Source organism: Ptiloglossa arizonensis, unplaced genomic scaffold (assembly GCF_051014685.1).
Source record: "Ptiloglossa arizonensis isolate GNS036 unplaced genomic scaffold, iyPtiAriz1_principal scaffold0969, whole genome shotgun sequence".
In the NCBI taxonomy this organism is placed as follows: domain Eukaryota; kingdom Metazoa; phylum Arthropoda; class Insecta; order Hymenoptera; family Colletidae; genus Ptiloglossa; species Ptiloglossa arizonensis.
This window is the reverse complement of record NW_027479339.1, coordinates 89,815-117,183: the sequence shown is the minus strand read 5'-3', so window position 1 is coordinate 117,183 and position 27,369 is coordinate 89,815. Positions and strand designations below refer to the sequence as shown.

The following is a 27,369-nucleotide window of genomic DNA, read 5'->3' as shown; positions in this document are numbered from 1 at the left end:
ATTATATATAAATATATAATTTATAAGTTTTATTTTTCTTATAAGAAAAATAGAACTTATAAAATTATATTTATAAGTTTTATTTATCTTATAAGATTGAAGGACTTATAAAATTATATTTATAAGTTTTATTTATCTTATAAGATTGAAGGACTTATAAAATTATATTTATAAGTTTTATTTATCTTATAAGATTGAAGGACTTATAAAATTATATTTATAAGTTTTATTTATCTTATAAGATTGAAGGACTTATAAAATTATATTTATAAGTTTTATTTATCTTATAAGATTGAAGGACTTATAAAATTATATTTATAAGTTTTATTTATCTTATAAGATTGAAGGACTTATAAAATTATATTTATAAGTTTTATTTATCTTATAAGATTGAAGGACTTATAAAATTATATTTATAAGTTTTATTTATCTTATAAGATTGAAGGACTTATAAAATTATATTTATAAGTTTTATTTATCTTATAAGATTGAAGGACTTATAAAATTATATTTATAAGTTTTATTTATCTTATAAGATTGAAGGACTTATAAAATTATATTTAAGTGTATATGTACGTAAAATTTTGAATTTTATTAAAATTAAAAAAATTGAAGCTTTAAAAATTTAAATTTATTAAAAAAATGTAAAAAAACTTAAATTTTGTAAAAAATTGATTTTTAATTATTTTTTATAAAAAAATAAGTTAATTTTTATACATTTTTTAAAAAAAAATAATTAATTTAAATTATAGAAGAAGAATTTATTTTTAAAAAGTTAAAGTATAAATTTAATTGTTATGTATATATATATATATATTGTAATTAAGAGTAATAAGTAAAATGTATGATTAAATTGAATATTAAATATATTTTATTTAATATTCACCTTTATTAATATATAAATCATTTATTCAATAAATATTAATAATTTTATAAAAATAATATTTTATAAATATTTTTATGTTTATAGAGATAATTATTTTTTAAATTTAAATAGATATAATTAATTATTATTTAAATAATGATAGAGTAATTTTAATTTTTATAATATAAAATTAAATTTACTTTAATTATTCAAATTAATTTTTTAATATCCGAGGACATTGAATCTACTATTATTTTTTAAACCCTCATGTGTCAATTAATCTCGATGTATTAATTTATTATTGAATATGTTATTGAATAAGCATCGGCTTAAGATTGAGATATGACCTGCACGTCATGGAATCTCAATCATTAACAGCCACGGTACATTATTCGATCAGATGGCTTATAAATAATTAACTATTTGAGGAATTTAACCCCTGCATTAAGATTAACTTTATATAATCATAATTATTTTTTAAAAATTTAATTATTAATAATTAAATAATTAATTTTATTAATTAATTTAATTATATATTTACCTAATTAATTAGATATTTTATTTTTTTTTAAAAAAAAAATATCGAATTAATGTAATTAGGAAAATATGTAATTATTTATATAATATAATTATGCGATATTATCAACTAGATATAATATCTAGTTGATAAGAAAAGGTTAATTTAATATAAATAATTATTTTATTTTCCATAAATAATTATATTCTACCTATATCTAAATAATGGTATTATGTAAATTATTTATATATATATAAATAATTATATATTACCTATATTTAGATAATGGTATTATGTAAATTATTTATATATATATATATAATTATATATATATTTGGGTGTAAAGGTTTAATTGATTAATTAAATTATTAATATACATTAGGGTATGAATACATATTAATATTTATATATATATATAAATATATTATATATAAATATATAATTTATAAGTTTTATTTTTCTTATAAGAAAAATAGAACTTATAAAATTATATTTATAAGTTTTATTTATCTTATAAGATTGAAGGACTTATAAAATTATATTTATAAGTTTTATTTATCTTATAAGATTGAAGGACTTATAAAATTATATTTATAAGTTTTATTTATCTTATAAGATTGAAGGACTTATAAAATTATATTTATAAGTTTTATTTATCTTATAAGATTGAAGGACTTATAAAATTATATTTATAAGTTTTATTTATCTTATAAGATTGAAGGACTTATAAAATTATATTTATAAGTTTTATTTATCTTATAAGATTGAAGGACTTATAAAATTATATTTATAAGTTTTATTTATCTTATAAGATTGAAGGACTTATAAAATTATATTTATAAGTTTTATTTATCTTATAAGATTGAAGGACTTATAAAATTATATTTATAAGTTTTATTTATCTTATAAGATTGAAGGACTTATAAAATTATATTTATAAGTTTTATTTATCTTATAAGATTGAAGGACTTATAAAATTATATTTATAAGTTTTATTTATCTTATAAGATTGAAGGACTTATAAAATTATATTTATAAGTTTTATTTATCTTATAAGATTGAAGGACTTATAAAATTATATTTAAGTGTATATGTACGTAAAATTTTGAATTTTATTAAAATTAAAAAAATTGAAGCTTTAAAAATTTAAATTTATTAAAAAAATGTAAAAAAACTTAAATTTTGTAAAAAATTGATTTTTAATTATTTTTTATAAAAAAATAAGTTAATTTTTATACATTTTTTAAAAAAAAATAATTAATTTAAATTATAGAAGAAGAATTTATTTTTAAAAAGTTAAAGTATAAATTTAATTGTTATGTATATATATATATATATTGTAATTAAGAGTAATAAGTAAAATGTATGATTAAATTGAATATTAAATATATTTTATTTAATATTCACCTTTATTAATATATAAATCATTTATTCAATAAATATTAATAATTTTATAAAAATAATATTTTATAAATATTTTTATGTTTATAGAGATAATTATTTTTTAAATTTAAATAGATATAATTAATTATTATTTAAATAATGATAGAGTAATTTTAATTTTTATAATATAAAATTAAATTTACTTTAATTATTCAAATTAATTTTTTAATATCCGAGGACATTGAATCTACTATTATTTTTTAAACCCTCATGTGTCAATTAATCTCGATGTATTAATTTATTATTGAATATGTTATTGAATAAGCATCGGCTTAAGATTGAGATATGACCTGCACGTCATGGAATCTCAATCATTAACAGCCACGGTACATTATTCGATCAGATGGCTTATAAATAATTAACTATTTGAGGAATTTAACCCCTGCATTAAGATTAACTTTATATAATCATAATTATTTTTTAAAAATTTAATTATTAATAATTAAATAATTAATTTTATTAATTAATTTAATTATATATTTACCTAATTAATTAGATATTTTATTTTTTTTTAAAAAAAAAATATCGAATTAATGTAATTAGGAAAATATGTAATTATTTATATAATATAATTATGCGATATTATCAACTAGATATAATATCTAGTTGATAAGAAAAGGTTAATTTAATATAAATAATTATTTTATTTTCCATAAATAATTATATTCTACCTATATCTAAATAATGGTATTATGTAAATTATTTATATATATATAAATAATTATATATTACCTATATTTAGATAATGGTATTATGTAAATTATTTATATATATATATATAATTATATATATATTTGGGTGTAAAGGTTTAATTGATTAATTAAATTATTAATATACATTAGGGTATGAATACATATTAATATTTATATATATATATAAATATATTATATATAAATATATAATTTATAAGTTTTATTTTTCTTATAAGAAAAATAGAACTTATAAAATTATATTTATAAGTTTTATTTATCTTATAAGATTGAAGGACTTATAAAATTATATTTATAAGTTTTATTTATCTTATAAGATTGAAGGACTTATAAAATTATATTTATAAGTTTTATTTATCTTATAAGATTGAAGGACTTATAAAATTATATTTATAAGTTTTATTTATCTTATAAGATTGAAGGACTTATAAAATTATATTTATAAGTTTTATTTATCTTATAAGATTGAAGGACTTATAAAATTATATTTATAAGTTTTATTTATCTTATAAGATTGAAGGACTTATAAAATTATATTTATAAGTTTTATTTATCTTATAAGATTGAAGGACTTATAAAATTATATTTAAGTGTATATGTACGTAAAATTTTGAATTTTATTAAAATTAAAAAAATTGAAGCTTTAAAAATTTAAATTTATTAAAAAAATGTAAAAAAACTTAAATTTTGTAAAAAATTGATTTTTAATTATTTTTTATAAAAAAATAAGTTAATTTTTATACATTTTTTAAAAAAAAATAATTAATTTAAATTATAGAAGAAGAATTTATTTTTAAAAAGTTAAAGTATAAATTTAATTGTTATGTATATATATATATATATATTGTAATTAAGAGTAATAAGTAAAATGTATGATTAAATTGAATATTAAATATATTTTATTTAATATTCACCTTTATTAATATATAAATCATTTATTCAATAAATATTAATAATTTTATAAAAATAATATTTTATAAATATTTTTATGTTTATAGAGATAATTATTTTTTAAATTTAAATAGATATAATTAATTATTATTTAAATAATGATAGAGTAATTTTAATTTTTATAATATAAAATTAAATTTACTTTAATTATTCAAATTAATTTTTTAATATCCGAGGACATTGAATCTACTATTATTTTTTAAACCCTCATGTGTCAATTAATCTCGATGTATTAATTTATTATTGAATATGTTATTGAATAAGCATCGGCTTAAGATTGAGATATGACCTGCACGTCATGGAATCTCAATCATTAACAGCCACGGTACATTATTCGATCAGATGGCTTATAAATAATTAACTATTTGAGGAATTTAACCCCTGCATTAAGATTAACTTTATATAATCATAATTATTTTTTAAAAATTTAATTATTAATAATTAAATAATTAATTTTATTAATTAATTTAATTATATATTTACCTAATTAATTAGATATTTTATTTTTTTTTAAAAAAAAAATATCGAATTAATGTAATTAGGAAAATATGTAATTATTTATATAATATAATTATGCGATATTATCAACTAGATATAATATCTAGTTGATAAGAAAAGGTTAATTTAATATAAATAATTATTTTATTTTCCATAAATAATTATATTCTACCTATATCTAAATAATGGTATTATGTAAATTATTTATATATATATAAATAATTATATATTACCTATATTTAGATAATGGTATTATGTAAATTATTTATATATATATATATAATTATATATATATTTGGGTGTAAAGGTTTAATTGATTAATTAAATTATTAATATACATTAGGGTATGAATACATATTAATATTTATATATATATATAAATATATTATATATAAATATATAATTTATAAGTTTTATTTTTCTTATAAGAAAAATAGAACTTATAAAATTATATTTATAAGTTTTATTTATCTTATAAGATTGAAGGACTTATAAAATTATATTTATAAGTTTTATTTATCTTATAAGATTGAAGGACTTATAAAATTATATTTATAAGTTTTATTTATCTTATAAGATTGAAGGACTTATAAAATTATATTTATAAGTTTTATTTATCTTATAAGATTGAAGGACTTATAAAATTATATTTATAAGTTTTATTTATCTTATAAGATTGAAGGACTTATAAAATTATATTTATAAGTTTTATTTATCTTATAAGATTGAAGGACTTATAAAATTATATTTATAAGTTTTATTTATCTTATAAGATTGAAGGACTTATAAAATTATATTTATAAGTTTTATTTATCTTATAAGATTGAAGGACTTATAAAATTATATTTATAAGTTTTATTTATCTTATAAGATTGAAGGACTTATAAAATTATATTTAAGTGTATATGTACGTAAAATTTTGAATTTTATTAAAATTAAAAAAATTGAAGCTTTAAAAATTTAAATTTATTAAAAAAATGTAAAAAAACTTAAATTTTGTAAAAAATTGATTTTTAATTATTTTTTATAAAAAAATAAGTTAATTTTTATACATTTTTTAAAAAAAAATAATTAATTTAAATTATAGAAGAAGAATTTATTTTTAAAAAGTTAAAGTATAAATTTAATTGTTATGTATATATATATATATATTGTAATTAAGAGTAATAAGTAAAATGTATGATTAAATTGAATATTAAATATATTTTATTTAATATTCACCTTTATTAATATATAAATCATTTATTCAATAAATATTAATAATTTTATAAAAATAATGTTTTATAAATATTTTTATGTTTATAGAGATAATTATTTTTTAAATTTAAATAGATATAATTAATTATTATTTAAATAATGATAGAGTAATTTTAATTTTTATAATATAAAATTAAATTTACTTTAATTATTCAAATTAATTTTTTAATATCCGAGGACATTGAATCTACTATTATTTTTTAAACCCTCATGTGTCAATTAATCTCGATGTATTAATTTATTATTGAATATGTTATTGAATAAGCATCGGCTTAAGATTGAGATATGACCTGCACGTCATGGAATCTCAATCATTAACAGCCACGGTACATTATTCGATCAGATGGCTTATAAATAATTAACTATTTGAGGAATTTAACCCCTGCATTAAGATTAACTTTATATAATCATAATTATTTTTTAAAAATTTAATTATTAATAATTAAATAATTAATTTTATTAATTAATTTAATTATATATTTACCTAATTAATTAGATATTTTATTTTTTTTTAAAAAAAAAATATCGAATTAATGTAATTAGGAAAATATGTAATTATTTATATAATATAATTATGCGATATTATCAACTAGATATAATATCTAGTTGATAAGAAAAGGTTAATTTAATATAAATAATTATTTTATTTTCCATAAATAATTATATTCTACCTATATCTAAATAATGGTATTATGTAAATTATTTATATATATATAAATAATTATATATTACCTATATTTAGATAATGGTATTATGTAAATTATTTATATATATATATATAATTATATATATATTTGGGTGTAAAGGTTTAATTGATTAATTAAATTATTAATATACATTAGGGTATGAATACATATTAATATTTATATATATATATAAATATATTATATATAAATATATAATTTATAAGTTTTATTTTTCTTATAAGAAAAATAGAACTTATAAAATTATATTTATAAGTTTTATTTATCTTATAAGATTGAAGGACTTATAAAATTATATTTATAGGTTTTATTTATCTTATAAGATTGAAGGACTTATAAAATTATATTTATAAGTTTTATTTATCTTATAAGATTGAAGGACTTATAAAATTATATTTATAAGTTTTATTTATCTTATAAGATTGAAGGACTTATAAAATTATATTTATAAGTTTTATTTATCTTATAAGATTGAAGGACTTATAAAATTATATTTAAGTGTATATGTACGTAAAATTTTGAATTTTATTAAAATTAAAAAAATTGAAGTTTTAAAAATTTAAATTTATTAAAAAAATGTAAAAAAACTTAAATTTTGTAAAAAATTGATTTTTAATTATTTTTTATAAAAAAATAAGTTAATTTTTATACATTTTTTAAAAAAAAATAATTAATTTAAATTATAGAAGAAGAATTTATTTTTAAAAAGTTAAAGTATAAATTTAATTGTTATGTATATATATATATATATTGTAATTAAGAGTAATAAGTAAAATGTATGATTAAATTGAATATTAAATATATTTTATTTAATATTCACCTTTATTAATATATAAATCATTTATTCAATAAATATTAATAATTTTATAAAAATAATATTTTATAAATATTTTTATGTTTATAGAGATAATTATTTTTTAAATTTAAATAGATATAATTAATTATTATTTAAATAATGATAGAGTAATTTTAATTTTTATAATATAAAATTAAATTTACTTTAATTATTCAAATTAATTTTTTAATATCCGAGGACATTGAATCTACTATTATTTTTTAAACCCTCATGTGTCAATTAATCTCGATGTATTAATTTATTATTGAATATGTTATTGAATAAGCATCGGCTTAAGATTGAGATATGACCTGCACGTCATGGAATCTCAATCATTAACAGCCACGGTACATTATTCGATCAGATGGCTTATAAATAATTAACTATTTGAGGAATTTAACCCCTGCATTAAGATTAACTTTATATAATCATAATTATTTTTTAAAAATTTAATTATTAATAATTAAATAATTAATTTTATTAATTAATTTAATTATATATTTACCTAATTAATTAGATATTTTATTTTTTTTTAAAAAAAAAATATCGAATTAATGTAATTAGGAAAATATGTAATTATTTATATAATATAATTATGCGATATTATCAACTAGATATAATATCTAGTTGATAAGAAAAGGTTAATTTAATATAAATAATTATTTTATTTTCCATAAATAATTATATTCTACCTATATCTAAATAATGGTATTATGTAAATTATTTATATATATATAAATAATTATATATTACCTATATTTAGATAATGGTATTATGTAAATTATTTATATATATATATATAATTATATATATATTTGGGTGTAAAGGTTTAATTGATTAATTAAATTATTAATATACATTAGGGTATGAATACATATTAATATTTATATATATATATAAATATATTATATATAAATATATAATTTATAAGTTTTATTTTTCTTATAAGAAAAATAGAACTTATAAAATTATATTTATAAGTTTTATTTATCTTATAAGATTGAAGGACTTATAAAATTATATTTATAAGTTTTATTTATTTGGTTTGTATTATTGTAATTAAAAATATAAATTTTTTGAAATGAAATGAATTGAAAATTGAATTAATAATAAAAATAAATTGAAATTTATATGTAAATTTGTGGAAAATTATAAAGGGTGTAAAAATTTTAGTTTAAGGAAAATATTTTTTTTACAAAAAAAAGATTGATTATTTATTAAAATTTTAATTAATTTAATTTTGGTTTGAAAATTAATTTTTTTAATGAATTTTATATAAATTTTTAGGTTAGAATTTACTGAATGTTTTAAAAATTTAAAAATTAATATTAGATATAAATGTAAATTTTATCTAAAAATTAAAATAAAGTAAGGATAAATTTAGTGCCAGCAATAGCGGTTATACTAAACTTGCGAATTAATTTAAATTAATTTAAATGAATTAATAAAATTAAAAATTTAATAAAAATAGTTAATTTATGGTGAAATATGATTAATTAATAAATTAAAATTAAATTTTATAGATTTTATAAAATTTAAGGATAAACTAGGATTAGATACCCTATTATAAAATTGAGATAAAATAATTGATAAGTAAATGTGAATCATTTAAAATTAAAATTTTTGGCGGCTAATTAAATTTTTAGAGGGACTTGTATTTTAATAGATAATCCACTATAAGATAAACTTAAATGAAATGTTTATATATTGTTGTTTTTAGGATATAAGAAATAATTATATTTAGGATATTAGTTATAAATAAATAAAAGGAATTCAAATCAAAATGTAGCTTATTTAAGAATTTATGAGTCTTATTAAATGTAATTTTTAAAAAATAAATTTTAATATTTATAAATAAAGAATTTAAAAGTAATAATTTTAAATTTAAAATTGTGAATTAATATATAATTAGTGTACAAATCGCCCGTCAATTTCATTAATGGTGGAGTAAGTCGTAACAAAGTAAAAGTATTGGAAAATGTTTTTAGTAAAAATTTAAATATTTAATTATTTTGTAGATAATTATTGTTAATTGCGGTTAAAAATTTAAATTAATTAAATAAATAGGGTTGAATGAATTTATTTTAAATGTATATATTATATTAATAAAAGTAATTAAAAATTTGTTATGTTGTAATATTTTGTTAGAATAAATAAAATATTTTATAAATAAAGTATTGTAAAAGAATTTTTTAAAATATGAAGAATAAAATAATTTTTTTACCTTTTGTATCAGGGTTTATTTAAATAAATTTATAAATAATAAATATCTCGAAAATAAAGGAGTTAATTAGTTATATATTTTTATATTGCATAATAATTTTTAATAATTAATTAGAAGTGATATGTTAGTCGAATTTATTGATATCTAGTTATTTTTGAAATGAATTTAATTCATATATTTATAATAATTATTTAAAATTTATAATTTTAGAGTTTATAAATATAAATAAATTATGGGGTGATCTTTAATTTAAAATTATTTATTAAAAATATAATATATTTGTTATATTTATGTTCATAAAATTTGTTTTTAAAGTTGAAAATTTAATAATTTGTAAAGTTTAATATATTGATTTAATTTTAAAATGATAATTTTTAAAAAATAGTTTTTTAAAATTATGGAAAAATAGTTATAATGATAAAATTAGTAGTTAATGTATGGTAATGATTATAAGTATATATATATATATATATATATATAAGGAATTTGGCAAATATAATACCCACCTGTTTAACAAAAACATGTCTTTTTGAATATAATTTAAAGTCGGCTCTGCCCTATGAATTATTTAATGGCTGCAGTATATTGACTGTACAAAGGTAGCATAATCAATAGTTTTTTAATTGAAAACTTGTATGAAAGAGTTGATGAGGTATTTTCTGTCTCATATATATATGATAAATTTAAATATTAAGTGAAAATTCTTAGTTTAAATTATGGGACGAGAAGACCCTATAGAATTTTATAAGTTTAAATTATATTTATAAATTTTATGAATTTTATTTAAATTTATTTTGTTGGGGAAATAATTAAATTTAATAAATTTTAATTTTTAAAATCAATAATTATTGTTTTATATGAATAGATATTTAGTTAAAAATAAAGAAAAAATTACCTTAGGGATAACAGCGTAATATTTTTGGATAGATCATATTGATAAAAATGATTGCGACCTCGATGTTGAATTAAGATAAAATTTAAATGCAGGAGTTTAAGTATTAAGTCTGTTCGACTTTTTATATCTTACATGATTTGAGTTCAGATCGGTGTAAGCCAGATCGGTTTCTATCTATAATTAAATTTTATATATTTGTACGAAAGGACCATATATTTTAAATAATTTATTTAAATTAAATAAATTAATTTAAATTATTTAAGCAAATTAGTGCATTAAATTTAGAATTTAATTAAATATATGTTATTATATAGATAATAATTAATTCAAGATTTATTTATTTAATTTATAATTTAATTTTTTATTTAATTATAATGGTTATAGTTTTAGTAAGTGTTGCATTTTTGTCAATTTTGGAGCGTAAGTTATTAGGATATATTCAATATCGTAAAGGCCCGATAAAAGTTGGTTATTTAGGGTTGTTGCAACCATTTAGTGATATAATTAAATTAATTTTTAAAGAAATGTTTTATTTGGAAAAAATTAATTATTGTATTTATATTATTAGTCCAGTAAGAGTTTTAGTTTTATCTTTTATATTGTGAATATTAATTCCTATGGTGGGTGAAGTAATTTTTTTAGAATTTGATTTTATGATTATATTAAGTTTATTAAGAGTTGGAGTTTATCCTGTTATATTGATAGGGTGATCTTCTAATAGAAATTATTCATTATTGGGGGCAATTCGTTCAGTTGCTCAGTCTATTTCTTATGAGGTAAGGTTATTTTTAATATTGTTTGTTTTAATAATATTTATTGAAAGATATTCATTTATTGATTTGGTAAAATTTCAAAAAGGAGTGAGATTTTTTTGAATGTTAATACCTTTGTATTTAATGTTAATAATAAATTTATTGATTGAGTTAAATCGTACACCTTTTGATTTAATTGAGGGTGAAAGAGAGTTAGTGTCAGGATTTAACACTGAATATTTTAGAAGTTTATTTGTATTGATTTTTATATCTGAGTATATAAATATTATATTTATAAGATTTATAGTTAGTTTAATATTTTTTGGGGGGTATTATTATTCAGTAATATTTAAGTTTATCTATATTTTTCATATATGTTTAATGATTTGAATTCGAGGGGTTTTACCTCGAATTCGATATGATAATTTAATGAGAATGTGTTGAAAAAGATTTTTATCTTTATCTTTAATTTATATTTTATTTGTTTTTGGGGTTAAAGATTTATTAGGGACTGTAATTTAGTATGAAAATATTAAAATTAATAGAAAATATTATTTCTAATTTATATTTTCAAAATATATGCTTTTAGCTTATTAATTATTTATTAAAAAATTTTAGTAATTGTTTGTCTCACAATAAATTTATAAAAGGAGTAGTGATGAAATATATGAAATATATTCTTGAGGTAATTTTGTTTAAAGTTGTAAATGGGTATTCAATTGGTTGAGCTCCTAATCATGTTAGTAAAATAAATAGATTAATAAATGTTCAAAATATAATTTGATTAATTGGATAAAATTTTCTTGATGATACTAAATGAATTTGGTGTATAAGTGGTATAATTATTAAAATTAAAATTGAGAGAAGTAATATAATTACTCCTCCTAATTTATTAGGAATTCCTCGAAGAATTGAGTAAGCAAAGAGGAAGTACCATTCAGGTTTAATATGGATAGGAGTATTTATAGGATTTGCTTGAGTGAAATTATCTGGATCTCCAAGAAATAATGGAAATTTAATAATAATAATAAAATTTATAAAAATAAATATAATAAATCCTAATCTATCTTTGATAGAAAATAATGAGTGGAAAGAAATTTTGTAATAATTTCTGTTAAGACCTGTGGGATTATTTCTTCCAGTAGAATGAAGAAATATTAGGTGTAATATTATTATAGTTAGGATGACAAATGGGAGAATAAAATGAAGTGAATAAAATCGATTTAAGGTTGCATTATTAATTGAAAAACCTCCTCAGATTCATTGGACAATTCTTGTACCAATATAAGGAATTGCTGAAAGGAGATTAGTAATTACTGTAGCTCCTCAAAAAGATATTTGTCCTCATGGTAAAACATATCCTAAAAATGCTGTGGCTATTGATAAAAGATAAATAATTAATCCTATTATTCATACTTTAGTAAATTTAAATGAATGATAATAAATGCCTCGTCTAATGTGTATATATATGCATAAAAAATATATTGAAGCTCCATTTATATGAATAAAACGGATTAGCCATCCTCAATTTACATTTTTTATAATATGATTGATTCTTTCAAAAGCTAAGAAAATGTTTGGGCAATAATGTATTGATAGGAGGAGTCCTGAAATAATTTGAACTAAAAGATATAGACCTAGTAAGGATCCAAAGTTTCATCATATATTAATATTTATGGGAGTAGGTAATTTTATTAAAGAGTGATTAATTAAATTAATTAATTCATTGTTAAATTTATGGGATATTTTCATAATATTTGATTATGCGTAAAGGTATATTTTTTATCGTAGCGATATTTATTGATATTAATAAAATTAAAAATATGTAAATAATTGATGTAGTTGTTAATGTTAAGTAAGGAGTGTAAAAAATTTTAAAATCAAAATTAATTTTTGTTGATTCAATAGTTAAAGAAAATTTTGTAATATTAATAAGTCATCATATTGAGATAATTGATATAAATGTATAGATAAATTTGTTTAAATTGTATAATTTAAATTTTGTTTTGGCAATTAGTCTGGTAAAGTATAAAAATATAATTATTATTCCGCCAGTTAATGAAATAAAAATTATATAAATAAATAAGTTAATATTTAAGTATATGTATATAAATATTAAATTTGTAATTAAAAATAAGTTAAATGTTAATATATAAATTACAGGGTGAATTTTTTTTAGGTAAATAATTATTATTAGTAATATTATTGTAAGAATTATAGAAGTAAATATATAAAAAGAATTTATTTTTGTTATTATCATATTTCAAAAAATAATTTAAGAAAAATATTAATTTTGGAGATTAAATATATTAAAATTTTAATTTTTTTGAAAATTTTTATTAAGTTAAAGTAGTTTAATTTAAAACGTTAATTTTGTAAATTAGAATTATTTTTTAGTCTTTAATAAATTTAATAGAGTGGGGAGGTTTTTTAGGGAATAATTATTTATTTATATTATATATAATAGTTTTAATTTTATTATTTAAGTTTAAAGATTATTTTATAATAATATTAATTAGAATTGAATTTTTAATTGTTATAAATTTATTATTTATTTTTGTGTATGAGGTTAATAGAGAGAATAGATGAATTTTTTTGTATTATATAGTATTTTCGATTAGAGAAAGTGTGTATGGTTTATCTTTAATGATTAATTTTAATATAATTTATGGGAATCAAAAAGTTTATTTTATAAATATATTAGGGTATGAAAATATTTATATTTTATTCAATATTAATTTTAATTTTAACATTTATTAAACAAAATTTTAGTTATATTTTGAGTGTAAATTTGTTTATAATAACTTTAATATTTAATATTTTGTTTTCATATGATAGTTTTATTGAATGAAGAAGAATTTTATTTAATTCTTTGGGTTTGTGTTATTTAAATTTTATATTAGTTATATTAACTATTTGGATTTTTAGATTGGTGTTTTTAATTGTGTGTAATGATATTAAATGTTTTTTAGTAAGATTTATAATATTTATATTTTTAATATTTACATTTATTAGAATAAATTTAATAAGATTTTATTTTTATTTTGAAGCAAGGCTTTTATTAATTTTTATATTGATTATTTTTTGAGGGAAAAGTGAATTTCGTTTAATGTCTGGGTTTTATCTTATATATTATACTTTATTATTTTCATTACCTTTTATTTCTTTTATTTATTTATTAAAAGATGTTTTTAATAGGCTTGAATTTATAATAATAGAGTTAATTATAATAAAATTAAATATAATTTATTATGTTTATATAATAATAATATTTTTAGTTAAAATTCCATTGTATATATTTCATGGGTGGTTATTAAAAGCTCATGTTGAAGCTCCTGTTTATGGATCAATAATTTTAGCTTCAATTTTATTAAAATTAGGAACTTATGGGTTAGTACGAATATTAATAATTTTTGTATATAATTCAATTAAGTTTGGATTATATATTATTATATTTAGATTAATTGGTGGTATTATTTTAAGATTAGTTTGTATACGGCAAGTTGATTTAAAAATTATAGTAGCTTATTCGTCAGTAGTTCATATAAGATTATTGGTAGCAGGTATCTATAGATGTATAAAAGTTGGTTTGATTGGAAGATATGTATTGATAATTTCTCATGGATTGTGTTCATCTGGAATATTTTATATAGTAAATATAATTTATGAAAAAACAAATAGACGTTTATTATTAATTAATAAAGGGTTATTAAATTTATATTCATTAATAGGTTTAATGTGATTTTTACTTTGTGTTTCTAATAGTTCAGCTCCTATTTCTTTAAATTTAGTAGGAGAAGTATTTTTATTAGTTAATTTAGTTAATTGATTAAAATTTTTAGTAGTTTTATTTATAGTTATATGTTTTTTAAATTTTATGTATTCTATATACATATTTATTTATATTTTTCATGGAAAAATTAATTATTTCAAAAGTTATAGAAGAAATCCTACTGTACTTAATTATGTAATAATTTTAATACATTGAATTCCTTTAAATTTTATATTTTTAAATATAATGTTATTTAGTAATTAAATTTAAATAGTTTATTAAAAATATTGATTTGTGGAGTCAAAGATATAGTAGAATTATTATTTTAAATTGTGAATTTTTTTTTATACAGATTTGTTTTAATATTTTTTAATAGAATAAGTTTTATATTTTTAAGTTTGTATTTTTATGTAATAAAAATTGATTTGTTTATAGAATGAGATTTAATAGTGTTGAATAGAATGAAATTTAATTTTTTAATTTATTTAGATTTTATAGGTTTGATATATTTGGGAGTGGTTTTATTAATTTCATCAATAATTTTAATTTATAGTGTTGGATATATAGAAGGTGACAAATATATTAATCGTTATAAGCATTTATTATTATTGTTTATTTTATCTATATGTATTATAATTATTAGACCTAGAATTTTAAGAATTTTAATTGGGTGAGATGGATTAGGTTTAATTTCATTTTGTTTAGTAATTTTTTATCAAAATTTTATTTCGATAAATTCAGGTATGTTAACAGTTTTGTGTAATCGAGTGGGTGATGTGTGTTTATTAATATTAATTAGTTTAACTTCGATTAGAGGATCTTGGGGTTATATATTAATAGATGAAATAAGGAATTTAATAATTTTAATATTGTTAATTTGTGGGATAACTAAAAGAGCTCAAATACCTTTTTCTTCTTGATTACCTGCAGCGATGACTGCGCCTACTCCTATTTCTTCTTTAGTTCATTCTTCGACTTTGGTTACAGCAGGAGTTTATTTATTAATTCGGTATAGAAAAATAATTATAATTAATAATATAAATTTTTATTTGACATTAATTTCTAGATTAACTATATTAATAGCGGGATTAATAGCAAATTTTGAATATGATCTTAAAAAGATTATTGCTTTTTCTACTTTAAGACAATTAGGATTTATATTAATAATTTTAAGGTTAGGGTATCGAGAGTTAGCTTTTTTTCATTTGGTTGTTCATGCTTTATTTAAATCAAATATATTTATATGTGCAGGAGATTTTATTCATAGAATAATAGGAAATCAAGATATTCGAAAGTATGGAGGGTTAGTTAAAATTTTTCCTTTAAAAAGAATAATTATAATTATATGTTTATTGAATTTAGCAGGATTTCCTTTTAGATCTGGATTTTATTCTAAGGACATATTTTTAGAATATTTTTTCGCAGAAAAATATAATTTAATTATAATAATGATTGTTTATATTTCTACATTTTTGACTATTTGTTATAGAATCCGATTAATTAAGTGAGTTTTATTTTGTAAAGAATTAAATTTTATAGCTTTAGTAAATTTAGGTAAAAATAGTTATATATTAAGAGTTATGATTGTGATATTATTATTTATATTTTTTTATGGATGAATATTTTTAAATATATTTATATGGGTGTATATTGTTCCTGTAGAGAGATTTGATAAGTATATAGTAATAAAATTATATTTTATTGGTTATTATTTGGGAGACATTTTTAGTGAAAGATTTAGTTTAAATTCTAATTTAGTTAAATTATTAAAATTTATTATAAGAATGTTTTATTTAAATTATTTGTTTAAAAATTCTTATAGTTATTTGTTTGATATAGTTTATAAATATGAAATTTGTGTAGAAAAAGGATGAGTTGAGTTAATTTATGGTTTAAATATTTTTTATTTAATAAAATTAAGAAAAGTTGTTGTAAGAGTAAAATTTAATATAATTAATATGATGGAGTGGTATATTTTATTAGTGGTAGGTATATATTTGTTAAATTTATATTTAAATAGCTTAAAAAGCATAATATTGAAAATATTAGGATAATACATATTTGTATTTTTAGATAGAAATAAGTTAAAAAGAATTTCTAACTCTTTTTTAATGAGTAGGATCATTTTATTTCTATTTAAAATTAAATAATTTAGATATAATTATTATTTTTATTAATTTTTAACAGCAAATTAAATGTTATAATTTAACTAATATCCAATTTATATAGTTTATAAAAATATTATATTTTCAATATAAAGATAAATTTATTATTTTATAATATATATATATATATATATATATATATATATATATATATGATTATTAATCAAGCTATTAATTGGAAATTAATTATATTATATTATACTATATATATACATATATATATATATATATATATATATATATATGTTTATTAATTAAATTATTAATTTGAAATTGATTATAATATATATATATATGATAAATAATCAATCTATTAATTCGAAATTAATTATATTATTTTATACTATATATATATATGTATATATATATAATTTAAATTAATTGGAAATTTTAATTCAATGAAATTATTAACAATAATTTACCTCAAGTTTTGGTTTCAATTAAAATATCATTTTAAAAAATTTATGTATCATTCTAATCAAAGGGTTAATAAAAGGATTCAGATAATAGAAATAAAAGTATAGAAAGTGGTTAAATTGTAAAATTTAATTAAAATAGAGATTATTGGAACAATTAGTATAATTTCAATATCAAAAATTAAAAAGATTAAAGCAATTAAATAAAAATTAATAGAGAATGGCAAGTGATTTTCTGATAATGGGTCAAATCCACATTCAAAAGGGGATATTTTTTCTCGGTTTTTAAAATTAATTATTGAAAATAAATGATTGATTAAAAAAATAATTGAGGGGATAATTAAAATAATTAATATTTTAATAGAAAAGTAAGTCATTTTAAATATATTTAATTAAATAAAAATTTAATTATAAATTAAATATAATTTTTATTATATTTATTAATATATTCATCAATAAATTATTAAATAAAGAAATAATCATACAACATCTACAAAGTGTCAGTATCAAATAGAGGCTGTAAAATTAAAATGACGGATAGATGAGAAATGATTTTTAGTTATTCGAATTAAGGAAATTAATAATATTAAACCTCCAATTAAAACATGTAAGCCATGGAATCCTGTAGATATATAAAAAATTGAACCAAAAATTCCGTCATTAATAGAAAATGAAGATTGTTTATATTCATTAAATTGAAGGTATATAAAAATTGCACTTAAAAGTCATGTATCTAAAAGATAAATTTCTCTATATAATTTATTTTTTATTAAAAGAAAGTTATGTCTTAGGGTCAATGTGAATCCGGAAGAAATTAAAATGATAGAATTTAATAAAGGGATGTCAAATGGGTTTAATATTTTAATTGATAAAGGAGGTCAGTTTATACCTAATTCAATTCTAGGAGAGATTGAGTTATGGATGTATGTTCAGAAAAATGAAATAAAAAAGAAAAGTTCAGAAATAATAAATAATAGTATACTTATTTTTATTAAAGAATGAACTGATTGGGAATGAAATCCTTGGAATGTTCTTTCTCGAATAATATCTCGTCATCATAGGGATAAGCAAATAATTAATATAAATATATTAATTATTAGTAATAAGAAAAGTTTTAGATTTGTGAATAAAATTAGTCTAATAAATAAATTTATAATATTTATTGAAGTAATTAAAGGTCATGGACTTGGAGTAACTATATGAAAAGGGTGAGAAAATATTTTCATAGTTTGATTCATTAAAATATAGAGTTAATAAAATAATAAATACATATATTTGGATTAATGAGACTGAGATTTCTAAGATAAATAATAAATTTTGAATTAAAATTGTAAAAGGGATTCATGTTAAGAATTTTCTGATAGTTGAACCTAATAAAGATAAAAGAAGATGGCCTGCTAGTATATTTGCTGTTAATCGAATTGTTAATGTTCAAGGTCGAATAATATTTCTAATTGTTTCAATTAATACTATAAAGTTTATAAGTATGAAAGGAGTATTTATTGGGACTAAATGAATAAATATTTTTTTAGTATTAATTATTCATCCGTAAATTATAAATCTAATTCATATAAATAATGACAAAGATAAATTAATTGATACATGTCTGGAGGGAGTAAAAATATAGGGGAATAATCCTAAAAAATTAAAAAATAAAATTATAAATATAAGTCTGTTAAATATTAGTAGATTTCTTGTAAAATTTTTTTTTGTTAAGATTTTAAATTCTGAATTTAAAAATTTTAAAAATAAGTTTCAAAATGTTTGATATCGTGAATTTAAAATTCAAAATTTTATTGGGATAAAAATAAATGGAAGAATTAATCTAAATCAGTTTAATGATAAATTATTTCTTGTACATGGGTCAAAAATAGAAAATAAATTTGGTATCATATTATTTATCATTTATTTGATCAAGGGTTTGAAAAAATTTTTTTTTTAGGGGATGATTTAATTATTTTATTTATATTATTAAAATATATGGTTGTAAGTATTAATAGTAAGAGAAGTAAAATAACTAAGTATAAGCATGTTCATTGAATGGGTATTATTTGTGGTATAAAATATATATATATATATATATATATATATATTTTCATAATAAAGTTTAAATTTCATTTGACTAAAAATCAAATTTATAATAATTTTATTTTGATAAAAATATTATTTTTAATAATTTTAAAATGACAATTTAATGTTATGGAATTTAACTAATTTTTATTTAAAAGTATCATTAGAGGTAATTTTTACCATAATTTGATTTAAAAAATCAATTCTTTTATCAGACATCTAATGACATTTAATTATTTAAGGTAAAATTAATTTTGGTTATTGATTCAATTAATAAAATTGGGGTAATTTGTTCTTTCAACAACGATTGGTATAAATCTATGATTAGCTCCGCAAATTTCAGAGCATTGGCCGAAAAATACTCCAGGTCGATTAGTAATTAAATTTATTTGGTTAATTCGACCAGGGATTGAATCTATTTTTAGACCTAGAGAAGGGACAGTTCATGAGTGAATTACGTCATTTGATGTTGTAAGTATACGAATTGGTGTATTTGAAGGAATAATTATTCGATTATCGACGTCTAAAAGACGAAAAATATAAATGTTATTTAAGTCTTTGTCTATATAAGAATCAAAATTTAAGTTATTGAATTCTGGATATTCATAAGATCAATATCATTGATGACCAATTGATTTAATTGTTAAATAAATAGGTGTTCATAATTCATCAATAAAATATAAAGTTTTTAAGGAAGGAATTGCAATTACTCCTAAAATAATTATAGGTAATAAAGTTCAAATAATTTCAATATGATGATTTTTTAAAAGGAATCGATTAATAAATTTATTTGAGAGAATGTCTAGTATAATTATTAAAGTTAAGGAAGAAATTATAATTAATATAATTATAGTAAAATTATGGAAAAGATTTAAATTGTCGGCGTAAGGAGAGTTTGGGTCTTGGAAATTAATTATTTTTCAATGAGACATTTTTAATAAAAATATTAAATTTTATAAATGAATCTTAAATTCATTGCACTAATCTGCCATATTAAAATTTATTTTTAATAATTAAGGGTATAGTAAGGAATGAATGATCTTTTGGTGGAAAAGTTTGTAGTCATTCGAGAGATGATTGATTAAATTTAAATATAGTAAGACGTTTAGCTAAAAATCTTTCTAAAATAATAAATAAAAGTAAAATTATTCTTATAAATGAGATTATTGATCCAATGGATGATATTAAATTTCAACAGTAGTAAGAATCTGGATAGTCTGAATAACGACGAGGTATTCCTATTATACCTAAAAAGTGTTGAGGGAAAAAAGTTATATTGACACCAATAAATATTATATAAAATTGAGTTTTTAAATAAAATCGATTTAATGAAAGTCCTGTGAATAAAGGGAATCAATGAATTAGTGAAGCAATAATTGAAAATACTGCACCTATTGATAGTACATAATGAAAATGAGCTACTACATAGTATGTGTCATGTAATATGATGTCAATTGATGAATTTGATAGTATAATTCCTGTTAATCCTCCTATAGTAAATAAAAAAATAAAACCAAATGATCAAATGATGGAAGGGTTTATAATAAGTTTTGAACCGTAATATGTAGCTAGTCATCTAAATACTTTAATTCCTGTTGGAATAGCAATAATTATTGTTGCAGAAGTAAAGTAAGCTCGTGTATCTACATCTAATCCCACTGTGAATATATGGTGGGCTCATACAATAAATCCTAAAAATCCAATACCAAGTATTGCATATACTATGCCTAAATTTCCAAAAGTTTCTTTTTTTCCTCTTTCATTAAAAATAATATGGGAAATTAATCCGAATCCAGGTAAAATTAAAATGTAAACTTCAGGGTGTCCAAAAAATCAAAATAAATGTTGAAATAAAATTGGATCTCCTCCTCCCGTGGGGTCAAAAAAAGAAGTATTTAAATTTCGATCTGTTAATAGTATAGTGATAGCTCCAGCTAGTACAGGTAGAGAAAGAAGCAGTAAAATTGTAGTAATTAGTACTGATCAAGCAAATAAAGGTATTTGATCAAATTTTAAGCCACAATTTTTTATTTTTAAGATTGTAACAATAAAATTAATTGATCCTATAATTGAGGAAATTCCTGCAATGTGTAGAGAAAAAATTGTTAAATCTATAGATAAAGATGGATGATATAAATTTGAAGAAAGAGGTGGATAAATTGTTCATCCTGTTCCTGAACCTGGGAATAAAAATATTCTAAGTATTAATAATAGTAAAGAAGGTGGGATTAATCAAAATCTTATATTATTTATACGAGGGAATGCTATGTCAGGGGCTCCAATTATTAAGGGGATTATTCAATTTCCAAATCCTCCGATTATAAATGGTATTACTATAAAAAAAATTATTACAAAAGCATGTGATGTTACAATTGAGTTATAAGTTTGATCATTGTTAATTAAAGCTCCTGGCCTTCTTAATTCTATTCGAATTAATATTCTTAATGAAGATCCAATTATACCGGATCATATAGCAGAAATAAAATATAATATTCCAATATTTTTGTGATTTGTTGAATAAAGTCATTTTATAATATATATTAAGATTTATAATTTTGTTTATATTTTTAAATTTGAAGTTTAATAGTTGAGATAACTTAAAATCTTAATAATAATAATTAATATTATGCCTGATAAAAGGAGTAAATTGTAAATTTATAAATGAATTAAATTTTCTAATATTAATTTTTATAGTTTAATGAAAATTTTAAATTGCAAATTTAAAATTACATATTTAATTATGTTAAAAATTAGTATAATCAATATATTATAAATATTATTATAAATGTTAAAAAAATTATAAATAAAGAATAATTTAGTAAATTTAGATTATTTTTAAAATATATTTTTGATTTTATTGAAGGAAAAAAGTATAATAAAGTTATATTTAAATAATTTCATGATATGATTAATCTTGTAAAAAGATAAATAATTATTATAAATATAAATTTTGATCTTGAATTTATTAATGTTTCTAAAATTATTCATTTTAATATAAATAATGTAATAGGAGGAAAATTTGTATAAATAATAATTATAGTGTATAAAATAATTTTTATTTTATTGGAAGTTAATATATTAAATAAAGTGGAAGAATCAATTTCTATTGTTTTAAATATAAAAATTAAAATTAAAGTAATTATTCTATAAAGAATAAAATACACTAAAAATATATTTTTATTAATCATTAATAATATAATTATAATAGATGTTTGTATAATAGATGAGTATCTTATAATTATTTTGATTGATTTTTTATTTAAACAAATAATAGGTGATAAAATTATGTTAATTAGGCAAATAAAATAAATTTCATTATTTAATTTTAATAAGAATTCTATAATAATTATAGGGACTAATTTTATTAAAGTTATTAAAAAAAATAAATTAATTCAATTTATTGAATGAATTAAAGAAATAAATCAAAAATTTAAAGGATATATTCCAATTTTTATAAAAAGTGAAAAAAGTGTGATTATTATAAGTAAGTAATTAGATTTATTTATAATTCTGTGAAAATTATTGTTTATAGTAAATAATATAAATAAAATTCTTCTAGAAGCTACTGAAATTAAAAAATATATAAGATATGTATTTAAAGTTTTAATGTCTAATTTAGTTATGGATCAAATAATTATTACAGTTATAATTTCTATTATGAATCATAAAATATATAAATTTTGAGTAGATAAAGCAATGAATGTGGAAAGTATAATAAAAGGATAGTTTAATAAGCATATATATATTATTTTTGAGATTTAAAAATAATTTTAATTATAATTAAAATTTAAAGTTAATTTAGTTTAATTAATTTTTAAGTAATATGCCTGAGTAAAAGGATTATTTTGATGAAATAATTATATAATTTGAATTATTGTTACTATATAAAATAATTATTATTTATATTTTCAGAGTATGAGTCTAATAGCTTTTTTAGCTTATTTATATAAAATTTGTTTAAACAAATATTTTTATTTTATATAAAATTTCAATACAATTTTAATGGCTTATTAATCAAATAAACCTTTAATTATATAAATATTAATATGTATTCATACCCTAATGTATATTAATAATTTAATTAATCAATTAAACCTTTACACCCGGATAAAGATGAGTATTTATGTACGTATAAATATTTGTATATATATATATATATATATATGTATGTGTATTTTTATAAGTTTTATTTATCTTATAAGATTGAAGGACTTATAAAATTATATTTATAAGTTTTATTTATTTTACAAGATTGAAGGACTTATAAAATTATATTTATAAGTTTTATTTATTTTACAAGATTGAAGGACTTATAAAATTATATTTAAGTGTATATGCACGTAAAATTTTGAATTTTAAAGAATTATAATTATTAATGAATATAGTTATTATTATGAATAATTATAATTTTATTAAAATTAAAAAAATTGAAGCTTTAAAAATTTAAATTTATTAAAAAAATGTAAAAAAACTTAAATTTTGTAAAAAATTGATTTTTAATTATTTTTTATAAAAAAATAAGTTAATTTTTATATATTTTTTAAAAAAAATAATTAATTTAAATTATAGAAGAAGAATTTATTTTTAAAAAGTTAAAGTATAAATTTAATTGTTATGTATATATATATATATATTGTAATTAAGAGTAATAAGTAAAATGTATGATTAAATTGAATATTAAATATATTTTATTTAATATTCACCTTTATTAATATATAAATCATTTATTCAATAAATATTAATAATTTTATAAAAATAATATTTTATAAATATTTTTATGTTTATAGAGATAATTATTTTTTAAATTTAAATAGATATAATTAATTATTATTTAAATAATGATAGAGTAATTTTAATTTTTATAATATAAAATTAAATTTACTTTAATTATTCAAATTAATTTTTTAATATCCGAGGACATTGAATCTACTATTATTTTTTAAACCCTCATGTGTCAATTAATCTCGATGTATTAATTTATTATTGAATATGTTATTGAATAAGCATCGGCTTAAGATTGAGATATGACCTGCACGTCATGGAATCTCAATCATTAACAGCCACGGTACATTATTCGATCAGATGGCTTATAAATAATTAACTATTTGAGGAATTTAACCCCTGCATTAAGATTAACTTTATATAATCATAATTATTTTTTAAAAATTTAATTATTAATAATTAAATAATTAATTTTATTAATTAATTTAATTATATATTTACCTAATTAATTAGATATTTTATTTTTTTTTAAAAAAAAAATATCGAATTAATGTAATTAGGAAAATATGTAATTATTTATATAATATAATTATGCGATATTATCAACTAGATATAATATCTAGTTGATAAGAAAAGGTTAATTTAATATAAATAATTATTTTATTTTCCATAAATAATTATATTCTACCTATATCTAAATAATGGTATTATGTAAATTATTTATATATATATAAATAATTATATATTACCTATATTTAGATAATGGTATTATGTAAATTATTTATATATATATATATAATTATATATATATTTGGGTGTAAAGGTTTAATTGATTAATTAAATTATTAATATACATTAGGGTATGAATACATATTAATATTTATATATATATATAAATATATTATATATAAATATATAATTTATAAGTTTTATTTTTCTTATAAGAAAAATAGAACTTATAAAATTATATTTATAAGTTTTATTTATCTTATAAGATTGAAGGACTTATAAAATTATATTTATAGGTTTTATTTATCTTATAAGATTGAAGGACTTATAAAATTATATTTATAAGTTTTATTTATCTTATAAGATTGAAGGACTTATAAAATTATATTTATAAGTTTTATTTATCTTATAAGATTGAAGGACTTATAAAATTATATTTATAAGTTTTATTTATCTTATAAGATTGAAGGACTTATAAAATTATATTTATAAGTTTTATTTATCTTATAAGATTGAAGGACTTATAAAATTATATTTATAAGTTTTATTTATCTTATAAGATTGAAGGACTTATAAAATTATATTTATAAGTTTTATTTATCTTATAAGATTGAAGGACTTATAAAATTATATTTAAGTGTATATGTACGTAAAATTTTGAATTTTATTAAAATTAAAAAAATTGAAGCTTTAAAAATTTAAATTTATTAAAAAAATGTAAAAAAACTTAAATTTTGTAAAAAATTGATTTTTAATTATTTTTTATAAAAAAATAAGTTAATTTTTATACATTTTTTAAAAAAAAATAATTAATTTAAATTATAGAAGAAGAATTTATTTTTAAAAAGTTAAAGTATAAATTTAATTGTTATGTATATATATATATATATTGTAATTAAGAGTAATAAGTAAAATGTATGATTAAATTGAATATTAAATATATTTTATTTAATATTCACCTTTATTAATATATAAATCATTTATTCAATAAATATTAATAATTTTATAAAAATAATATTTTATAAATATTTTTATGTTTATAGAGATAATTATTTTTTAAATTTAAATAGATATAATTAATTATTATTTAAATAATGATAGAGTAATTTTAATTTTTATAATATAAAATTAAATTTACTTTAATTATTCAAATTAATTTTTTAATATCCGAGGACATTGAATCTACTATTATTTTTTAAACCCTCATGTGTCAATTAATCTCGATGTATTAATTTATTATTGAATATGTTATTGAATAAGCATCGGCTTAAGATTGAGATATGACCTGCACGTCATGGAATCTCAATCATTAACAGCCACGGTACATTATTCGATCAGATGGCTTATAAATAATTAACTATTTGAGGAATTTAACCCCTGCATTAAGATTAACTTTATATAATCATAATTATTTTTTAAAAATTTAATTATTAATAATTAAATAATTAATTTTATTAATTAATTTAATTATATATTTACCTAATTAATTAGATATTTTATTTTTTTTTAAAAAAAAAATATCGAATTAATGTAATTAGGAAAATATGTAATTATTTATATAATATAATTATGCGATATTATCAACTAGATATAATATCTAGTTGATAAGAAAAGGTTAATTTAATATAAATAATTATTTTATTTTCCATAAATAATTATATTCTACCTATATCTAAATAATGGTATTATGTAAATTATTTATATATATATAAATAATTATATATTACCTATATTTAGATAATGGTATTATGTAAATTATTTATATATATATATATAATTATATATATATTTGGGTGTAAAGGTTTAATTGATTAATTAAATTATTAATATACATTAGGGTATGA

The 27,369-nt window shown here is 16.5% G+C and overlaps 2 protein-coding genes and 3 pseudogenes across 2 annotated transcripts; 2 read left to right on the top strand and 3 right to left on the bottom strand.

Moving 5' to 3' along the window:
• Positions 1–12,234: 12,234 nt before the first annotated feature.
• Positions 12,235–13,894, bottom strand: LOC143154678 (cytochrome b pseudogene; annotated as a pseudogene).
• On the top strand, positions 13,415–15,393 carry LOC143154698 (NADH-ubiquinone oxidoreductase chain 4-like). The gene is made up of 5 exons (XM_076326642.1): positions 13,415–13,424; positions 13,560–13,615; positions 14,580–14,595; positions 14,930–15,041; positions 15,111–15,393. Exons 1-5 carry the CDS (start codon positions 13,415–13,417, stop codon positions 15,391–15,393), a joined length of 477 nt encoding a protein of 158 aa, XP_076182757.1.
• Positions 15,394–15,779: 386 nt separating this feature from the next.
• LOC143154686 (NADH-ubiquinone oxidoreductase chain 5-like) lies at positions 15,780–17,439 on the top strand. Its single transcript, XM_076326637.1, has one exon. It carries the CDS (start codon positions 16,356–16,358, stop codon positions 16,929–16,931), a length of 576 nt encoding a protein of 191 aa, XP_076182752.1. The 5' UTR covers positions 15,780–16,355; the 3' UTR covers positions 16,932–17,439.
• A 2,860-nt stretch (positions 17,440–20,299) lies between these two features.
• On the bottom strand, positions 20,300–21,006 carry LOC143154665 (cytochrome c oxidase subunit 2-like; annotated as a pseudogene).
• A 443-nt stretch (positions 21,007–21,449) lies between these two features.
• On the bottom strand, positions 21,450–22,591 carry LOC143154697 (cytochrome c oxidase subunit 1-like; annotated as a pseudogene).
• Between the last annotated feature and the right edge of the window lie 4,778 nt (positions 22,592–27,369).